The 9,757-nt window shown below is 60.0% G+C and overlaps 1 protein-coding gene across 1 annotated transcript; it reads right to left on the minus strand.

Moving 5' to 3' along the window:
* Positions 1–329: 329 nt before the first annotated feature.
* Positions 330–5,367, minus strand: LOC138380036 (C3 and PZP-like alpha-2-macroglobulin domain-containing protein 8). The gene is given in 9 exon segments (XM_069464901.1): positions 330–405; positions 704–857; positions 1,164–1,332; positions 2,212–2,321; positions 2,413–2,518; positions 3,181–3,255; positions 3,962–4,049; positions 4,972–5,189; positions 5,284–5,367. Coding segments are annotated over 9 exon segments (1,080 nt in total).
* Positions 5,368–9,757: the final 4,390 nt, after the last annotated feature.

Consider the following 9,757-nt stretch of genomic DNA (forward strand, 5'->3'; position numbering starts at 1 on the left):
GTGCCAGGGCAGCAGGGAGCCATAGAGGGTGTGTGAGCAGGAGAGGGAGCCCTGACCCCCACGCATCCCTGCAGGCAAGAGCAGTTTGTGGACCTGTACAAGGAGTTTGAGCCAAGCCTGGTCAACAGCCCCATGTACATCATGGCCATGGCCATGCAGATGGCCACCTTTGCCATCAATTACAAAGTGAGGCCTGGTTCTCAGCCCCCTGCATGCCCCGCCTGCCCACCCAGCATCCACCACACACAGCCAGCTGTCCATCCCCGCAGGGCCCGCCCTTCATGGAGAGCCTTCCTGAGAACAAGCCCCTGGTGTGGAGCCTCGTGGTGTCACTCCTGGCTATTGTCGGCCTCGTCCTCGGCTCCTCGCCCGACTTCAACAGCCAGTTTGGCCTCGTGGACATCCCTGTGGAGATGAGTGGCCCTTAGGCCACTGGGGCTCAGCTTGGGCCTAGCTGTGGGTCGCTGGCTCACTGGCCCTCCTGGGATGGGTCTGTCCCCGGGTCAAGCCCTCAGGAAGATTCAGGCTCGGGGCTCCCGTACCCCACGGGGCTGTTCCCCAGTGTGTGTTGGGGGAGGGCTGCCTGGTGGAGGGAAACCGGATCCCCCCAGAAACTCCAAGGCTGACCCCTCCCTTTGAGTGGCTCCCGCTGCCTGTCTGGGGCCAGGGCAGGTGGGAGGTTGGGGGTAGGCCCAGCTCTCACCTGTGCTCCCACCCTCCTTCCTGCTGGGGGTCCGAGTCCACCACCTCAAGGCCAGCTCCGCTCAGCTTCACATCCCGCTGCGGGTGCCCCAAGTCCAGAGGGCCTGGGTCATCGTGGTGGGTGTAGGCCGCAGAGGCCGGCGGCAGCGGCTGCTCTGGAAGGAAGGGGACTCTGTCTGGGAGGGCGCTGTGGGGGAGGGGATCGGGACTGCAGGCAGCCCAGCGGCACCCAGGAAGGGGAGGAGATATGTGGGCCAGAGCAGCAAACATGGGAGGTGAGAGGCGTCACAAGGCGGGGGTAGGGATCAGTGGGAGAGGGGCGGGAGACCAGGGCAGGGACTGGGGGAGTGGGGGGCCCTGGGGGAGGGGAGGGACAAACAGGCAGAAAGGAACCAGGAGCCCAGGTCGCGAGGAGATGAGACTGAGGACGGGGAGGTGATGGAGAGAAGGGATGGATGCACGGGGGGGGGGGGGGGGCGCTGGCTCCAGGTGCCCAGCACTGCGGCAGGCGCTGGCGTAGACCACACCATCTGAGCAGCACACCAGGGCCCCATGGGTGCAGCTGCATCGCGGGACCACCGCCCCCTCCTTAGGGGCCACCTTGGGGCCAGGCTCCCCGGGGAGTCCAGCCTGGGGGACAGGGCAGGGTCGGTGGGGCACGGGAACCCCCCCATCCGTACTTTGCATGCACCCCATAGGGCCTGGGGGGCGGGGAGAAGTCCATGGGGCTGGTGACTAAGCCCCCCATAAGGTGGGAGCGGGTGCGACAGTTAACGGAAGGTCCTGAGCCCTGATCCAGTGGAATTTCACAGATATTGCCTAGTACTTACGAACTTAGGAAAACAAATTTTTAAAAAACTTTTTTTTTTTTTTGTTTTTTGAGACAAAGTCTCGCTTTGTTGCCCAGGCTAGAGCGAGTGCCATGGCGTCAGCCTAGCTCACAGCAACCTCAAACTCCTGGGCTTAAGGGATCCTACTGCCTCAGCCTCCCCAGTAGCTGGGACTACAGGCATGCGCCACCATGCCCAGCTAATTTTTTCTATATATATTTTAGTTGGCCAGATAATTTCTTTCTATTTTTAGTAGAGACGGTCTCGCTCTTGCTCAGGCTGGTCTCGAACTCCTGACCTTGAGCGATCCACCCGCCTCGGCCTCCCAGAGTGCTAGGATTACAGGCGTGAGCCACCGCACCCGGCCGTTAAAAAACTTTTAAAATAACCCAAACTCATTCCAAGAAATGTGGAAATTTTTAAGAACGGCTCTGAGGGACCCTCCCTCCCGCACCCTGCAGCCCCGCCCACGCTCGGCCCCGCCCCCACACTGACCATCTCCCCCACACAGCCCCGCCCCTCGCCCCTCTCCCCAGCAGCCTGTCCCTTTCCATGCAGAGGACGTGCGGGACCACCAGGGGTCTGTGCCCTCCTGACCTCACTGTACCGGCTCCTCCTCTGCCCAGACCCCAGGGACACCCCGGCAGGTGCGGTGGCAGTTTTGGGGTGTCCCCCACACTCACCGGGCTGGGGCTGCGGTGCGCTCCACCTCGTTGCAGGCGGGCCGGGCGCACAGCTCCCTGGTGAGCAGGCTGCCTGTGCTGATGTAGAAGCGCGTGGCCTCGAAGGCTGGGGGGCGAGGGATGACGGGTGGATGACCAACCCGGGCAAGGGGTGACAGGGCGAGGGCCGGGCCAGAGCGCGGGGGGCGCGGACCTACCGGGCTCGTAGTAGTCGTTCACGGACACGGGCAGCGCCGACGTCCTGCCCACCACATACTCGCGGAGCGCCCCGAACCTCACGCACGTCAGGCACCGGCTGGGGATCTGCGGGGACAGCGGACACGCTCGGCTGGGGCCACCGTGGGTCCCTCTGCTACCCAGGAGGCTGACACACAGAAACCCGATCTCACTTTTCAATTCTTGGGGTCCTCAGTTGGCCCTGCCCGGTGTCAACGCCCGCTGCGCACACGGGCACTTCCTCACTGTGCGCGTGGCATGGGGCACATTCACAGTACTGCGCAGCCCTCGCCTCTATCTAGTTCCAGAACAATGTGTTTCCCGGAAAAGGACGCCGTCCCCATCAGCAGTCACTCCCCGTTCCCCTCCCCACCAGCCCCTGGCAGCCACGAATCTGCTTCCTGTGTCTCCAGATTGGCCTGTTCCAGGCACTTCTGCTGATGGACTCATACACCGTGTGGCCCTTTGTGTCTCACTCAGCATCCTGGTTTCGAGGTTCATCCGCATTGTAGCATGATCAGTGCTTTGTTCCTTGTTACGGCTGCGTAATATTCCACCACATTCTTCTCCCCGTTTTTTCCACCAAGAGCCGTACGTCTGGGGCATAGAGCCATCAGCTCTGCCTGGACTTTATCCTCCCTGTGTCTTTTTCAACGTACAAGATTGTGGGGAGCTGCACCAGTGACCGCTGTTCCCTCACCAGTGTGGGCACCAGGGAAGCCTCCTCCACCAACCCTGACCGGCTGTACCTCATCAAAGTAGAAGAGTACTCTGCGTCCAGCCACCTCGTACCTCCTCATCCCGATGTGCTTGTCAAAGAGCAACTGGAGAGGAAGCCAGAGTCAGGGTCCGCTCAGCCCCTCTGCTCCTCCCGGATCTCCTGGTCCACACTGGTCAGTGCGAGGCAGACCAAGCCCAGAAGGAAGCTGAGGCTCTGAGAAGTTCAGGAACTTGCCTGTGATCATCTAGCAAGTCCCCATGGGCCAGGGTCTATGTGCACCTGGCTGGGACCAGGGGGTGATGATCAGTGCTCCCCAGGCCCTGTCGGCCCCCCAGCACCTGGGAGAGGGTGCTCAAAGGCTGGGTATCCCTGCCCAGAGAATCTGCCTCCCTCCCTACAGCCTCCCCCAGTCCAGCCCCAGGACCAAGTCTGGCTTCTCTGTGGCCCATGAGGCACCCGGCTGAGCCCTGCCAACTGCTCTGGCCTCACTGCACCAGGTAACCTCCCTTCCCAGCCTGAGACTTCTCTTTGGTTTTTGATACAACAGCTTATTCCCACTCCAGGGCCTCTGAATTGGCCCTTCCCCTCCTCTGCTGTTCCATTCAGCCTCCCCATCACCTCCCCCACCCCACCAGCTCCTAGGTAGGCCCATCTTCATGCAGAAAGGCAAAACAAACAAATACAAACAAGAACAAAAAATCCACGATATTTTACAAAGGGCTGAGCTGCCAGCCAGCCTGACCCGGGGTGCCCACTGTCCACAGACCCCGCCAGACCCCTGCCCTCCTCTGCTATCGGCACCACCTTACCTGCTCCAGACTCTCGGTGTCCACCTGGAAGCCCGACAGCAGGGGCACCTCAAGGACAGCCATGTTGGAGGACCCTGCATGCAGCCACCTTCCAATGACAGGGGAGACAGAGAGGCCCTAGAACTCCAGCCCCAAGGTTGAATGCATGGTTCCCCTCTCTGCCCTCTGGAGTCCACCCAGCTGATGTCCTGGGGACGCCTAACCTGGGTTTGGCTGGTGGCCATTGGCACAAACATTTTTGGCTTGGTCAGTTCAATCAGCCCATTTTATGGCCAGAACACTGAGGCAAGAAGGAAAGGGCTTTGCCGAGGGTTCTAGGCCTGACCCAGGTCTGTTGATGGGGGGCCGTGGCCCTGTAGGGCAGCTTCAGACCAGGTCCTCGACCACTGCCCCCCTGGCAGGAGACCCTGGGCAAGTCACTTCCTAGCTCCAGGTCTCAGTTTCTCCTTCTGTAACATAGTGGGAGTGGCTGACTGGGCTTTCTGTGGGACCTGCTACATGCCAGGCCCTTCCTGCAGGGCGCTGGGGACAGGGAAGGGAGGCTGACATTCAGAGTGGAGCCTGCAGGCTGTGGGCTGGGCAGGTACCTGGGCTGCTCTGATGGGCTGTGGGTATCACAGGTATCATGGCAACCACTGACCCACCCACCTCTGGGCCGCCAGATCATCACTATGGTGATGAGCATCCTTGTTGCCATGGCAACGAGCATCCTCTTTGTGGATGAGGGGCCCTCTGGCTGGGTACCAGGCTCACTGCCGGAAACCAAGGGGCCTGGAGCTGGTGCATTGAGCGGGGCCCAGCACGCTGGCCACACACAGCTGTCCCACCCAGCCCTCCTGCCCCAACCATCACTGGCGTCTGCTGTGTCCATTGGAAAGCATTTGCTTTTCTTTCATTCATTTCAGAAACCATCACTGAGCTCCTGCCTGGAAGCTCCCCCTGGTCCCGGGAGGCCATCCACCACCTACAGCACTGTTCCGGGTGCCAGCCAGCAGGACAGTCGGCCTCACCTAGTGCACACCTCCAGCGTCACCTTGTATTCCTGGTGATGCTGGTCTGCAGCTGGGTCATCATCGTCAGCTGGGTGCCGGTCCCCTCGGGGGCCCTTGGCAGTGACGGAGGCGGGCGCAGCAGGTGGGTGCTCTTGGACTTCAGGCTCCTGGAGGTTGACAAGCAGCTGGAAAGCCGGCTTGGCCACTGGGTCAGGCACATTGTAGGTGATGTCAATCTGGAGGGTATTAGAGGACTGAGGCTTAGGGGTCCCAGCCCCGCCCCACAGGTATGGGGTAGGGGAGGAGGGAGGTGGGGACAACGAGAATTACGATGGCAACGACATCAATGACAGTTCTAGGGACGACCATTATTCCTTTTAGCCTTGAAACCACAGACGCAGGTGGAGGTGCCATGGTCAGCCCAGCGGTGCAGGTGCAGGAGCAGAGCTGCGCTCAAACCTCATCCTAGTGCGGGGCTCTCTCTCCCACGCACTGCGCGGTCTGGGCTCCCATCGTAGAGACGGGGAGGCGGAGGCTGGCAATTCGCGCTCGGACTGGCAGGCAGAGCCCACGAGTCCTACCTGCGCCAGCCCAGCTGGGGGCTAAATCCCAGAACGTGGTGGGTGGTGCTTGGGCTGAAGGGCGAGAGCTGGGGGAGTCCAGGTGGGGCGTCCCTGTCCAGGCCACAGAGGGGGAATAACCTTGACCCGTTGCTTAGGGTCTGCGTAGGCTCAGAGACCACTGGACTGAAGGTCAAATGGATTTTCCTGGGGGGATCCTGAGCCCCACACCTGATGGGCTCCCTGGCCACCTGCCTGGGGCCTGGCGGGCTGCATACGAGGGGGCTGAAAGCCTGCCTTGCGGTCTGGCCCGATGCTGAGCTCAGAGCCCTCTGGGGCTCCCTGGGGCTCCAGATGCCGCTGTGTGTGGCAGGGGGGCCAGGGGAGGACAAGACCCAGAGTGCCCCACGGTCCCCAAAGACTCACCTGCATCAGGCAGCAGCCGTCCCCCCTGGCACTCACAAACAGCCCCGTGGGGAGGCTGGGAATCTGGAGAGAGAAGTCACCGTGAGGCCCTGTCAACCCCACTGCCGACACACACGCACCCCAGCCCACGCCGTGTTGCGGGGACACGCACCGCCGCCATCTGCAGAACCTTCTGGTTGGTCCCGTGCAGCTTGAAGGTCTCCTGGTAGTCCAGGTTGGTGGAGGCCAGGGAGACAGTGAGGTTGATGTGTCCGGTATAGGACAAGATGGCATACTCAGCCAAGGCCTGAAGAGCCACACACGTATCCTGGGGACAGAGGGGGGAGGCTGCCATCAGCCCCGAGAGCAAGGTGGCCAGAGGTCCCCTGGCCCCTGTCCACCAGTGGGGCTGGAATGGAGACCGAACCTGGCAGACACCCACAGAGCTGGGGGTCCTGAGACAGCCAGGTGGGCGTGTCCACAGAGGTAGGGGCTAGGTTCCTGCAGAGGGTCCAGCTGCACCGTCCTTTGTCCCTTGTCCCCCATCCCTGCCCTCTCTTGGGGTCCGTGCCTCCAGGGTCTGCAGGTGGGAAGGGGCCCGACTGCCTGGCAAGCTCAGGGCCCTGGACTGTAGCAACCCCACCCTGCCCCGCCCTCTGGCCCCGCCCAGCTCGCCTGAGTGGAGGAGAAGCCCCCGAGTGCGCTCCGCTGCTGGGACAGCCACTTCACCACGGGCAGGGCGGCGGCCACGTCGCCCAGGAGGGTGTAGGTCAGAAGGGCGTAGGCCGTCATTTCCACCTCGGCTGAGACCACTGCAACAGAAGAGGCCAGCGGGTGCCCTTTCGATGCTGGGACCCGGACCCAGTTCCATGGAGACAGCGGCCAAGGCAGGCACCGGGGAGCCGGTGGCCAGTACCTGACTTAGAGACCCCATCGCTGTAGCTCAGAAATGCATCCTTGTCCATGTCCCAGGAACTTGTTGGGCTCCAGTGGGTGACCCCATCTGCAAGGACAGGATTGGTCGGGGTCACAACCCCACCCAGGCCTCCGCCTGGCATCCCATGGTGGGTGTCCGTGCATGTGGTCTCAGGAGGAGAAAAACTGGGGTGCTGGACCTCAGTGGAAAGAGAGTGCCGGGGGGAAGACAGCTGGGACAGGAAGGGCCTGAGAGCTCCATCTCAGATCTGCAAACATGTGGCAGCCCCAGCCCTTCCCATGCCTCTGGCAGACATCACTATTCAATGGTCTCCTTCCTGTGCCCCTGGCAGACATCACCAGTCAATGGCTTCCTTCTTGTGTCCTTGGCAGACATCACCAATCAATGGCCTCCTTCCTGGCTGGGTCCTGAGGTGACCCCAGATGTTCCCACTCAGTGCCCAACAGTGACTCCCCACTTGCAGGGCTCCAAGGATTCTGAGCTCCCATGGGCTGTGAAGCCCTCAACCCCAGAGAGAAACCAGCCCTCCTTCCTACATCCCACCCCCACCCTTGATCCTGAACATTTAGTCAGGAATAGACACTGTCACTCATCCAATTGGGTGGTTTTAGAATTTTGCATTATTACTATTTTTTTTTTTTTCAGACAGGGTCTTGGTTTCTTGCCCAGGCTGGAGTACACTGGTGTGATCACAGCTCACTGCAGCCTTGAACTCCTGGGCTCAAGGAATCCTCTTGCCTTAGCCTCCTAAGTAGCTAGGACTTAGGAGCCGGATGCCACCATACCTGGCTAACTGTTTTATTTTAGAGATGGGGTCTTTCTGTGTTGTCCAGGCTGGTTTTAAACTCCTGGGCTCAAGCCGTCCTCCAGTCTCTGCCTCCCAAAGTACTGGGATTACAGGCATGTGCAACAGTGCCTGGACTTTAATTTTTTTTTTTTTTACTAGGGTCCACAGGGGGCTGCCCCACGTGGTGGCTTCAGGTGTTGGCGGGAGGGTGTCACCTACCGTGCATGATGGCCAGGCTGCGGAGCTTGTGTAGCGCCTCGGGGGCTGCCGGGCTGCGGAGAAGGGTCAGCACGTAGGCAGTGAGGGCACAGCTGTAGGGGTCCGTGGCCAAGGGCATGCTGGACTCCAGAAAGCGCCTCGCCTTGGCGATGGCGCCTCTCTCCTCCTGCAGGGAGGGGTGCAAAGGGGAACCCTGGGAGGCTGCCCTGTCCTCATCCAACCCATCCAACACACAGGCTTCCCTGGGGAGAGCCCTGGATGGCTCCTTGTCTCTCGCTTTGCAACCATCTGTGGCTCCCACTTCCTGCAGACTCAGCTTTCAAACCCCATCTCCATTCTTTTAAGTTCAAGCCCCAGATGAGGTCTGGCCAGAGTGCTTGTGTGTACAGCAAATGAGCACAGAGACATCCTGGGGGAAGTGGGCAGAGCCCTGGCCACCCTGTCCCACCATGCCCCATGGCCAGGTCTTTGTTAAGACATCTGGCTTCCACCACCACCCTGCCCAGGCCCTCCTCATCCCTCCAGGCCTCGTCACCTCCTTGGAGAAGCCCACCGACCCTGCACACACCCTGGGAATGTGAGCTGCTGGAAGACAGGGACTGAGTCCATGTTCTGGCAATGGGCTCGGTTCAGAGAAGTTGCCTGATAGTGTTGATTAAATGGAAGAAATGAGTGAGCAGGAGGATGAGTGAATTTAAGAAACGAGCAAAGGTGTTCTGGCAGCCCCAGCTTTGGTAAACGTGATCGCAGAAAGAATGCCTTCCAAAACTTTAGATCCTTAGACCAGGACAAAGCATGGCAACTGTCCCCAAGGTGCGCCATTGTGATGTGCCACCTGGGGCATGTGCCAGGGATGAACGGGGCAGATTAACCAGACCCCAGGCCTGGCCCACACAAGCCCATCGCCTGGGGGCGGGGGTGCTGGATGCCATCCCAGAGGCAAGGGGCTACTCCAGGCCATGGGACCAGGAAGGGTCTCAAGGATGCTGCTGAGGCCACACCACGCTGGGAAGGACCCGGACACTCGGTGCAGGTGTAGCAGGTTGAATGGTGCCTGCCTCCCTCCTCCACGACAAGGTATGTTCCCCGGAACCTATAAATGTGATCTTATTTAGAAAAGGGGTCTTTGCAGATGTAATTAAGTTAAGAATCTTGAGATGAGGCCAGGCGTGGTGGCTCATGCCTGTGATCCCACCACCTTGGGAAGCCGAGGTGGGAGGATCACTTGAGGCCAGGAGTTCAAGACCAGCCTGGGCAACATAGCAAGACCCTGTCTCTAAAAAAAAAAAAAAAAGAATTTAAAAATCAGCCAGGCGTGGTGGTGCACGCCTGGAGTCCCAGCCACGTGGGAGGCTGAGGCAGGAGGATCACTTCAGCCCCGGAGTTGGAGGTTACAGTGAGCTATGACTGTGCCACTGCACTCTTGCCTGGGCAAGAGAGCGAGACCCTGTCTCAAGGGTGTCACCCAGGCTGGAGTGCAGTGGTGTCATCAGAGCTCACTGCAACCTCGAACTTTGGGGCTCAAGTGATCCTCCTGCCTCAGCCTCCCGAGTAGCTGGGACTACAAGTGTGCACCACCACACCCGGCTAATTTTTCTATCTTTTATAGTGATGGGGTCTTGCTCTTGCTCAGGCTGGTCTCACACTCCTGGCCTCAAGGGATCCTCCTGCCTCAGCCTTCACGATCGCTAGGATTATAGGCGTGAGCCACTGTGCCTGGCTCCTTTTTTGTGTAATGTGGGTTTAATGATGTCCCTGTAGTATAATAAAAAATATATATTTGGCCTTTGTCCACAGTTCCTGGCACAGGGTTCCTAAAACCCTTGGCACAGACATTCATAGGGTTGAAACAAGGGTCTTAAGACAGCACTTTGGAAGGTTGGTTGAACCAAAGGG

This window comes from Eulemur rufifrons, unplaced genomic scaffold (genome assembly GCF_041146395.1).
Source record: "Eulemur rufifrons isolate Redbay unplaced genomic scaffold, OSU_ERuf_1 scaffold_260, whole genome shotgun sequence".
NCBI classification, from domain to species: Eukaryota; Metazoa; Chordata; class Mammalia; order Primates; family Lemuridae; genus Eulemur; species Eulemur rufifrons.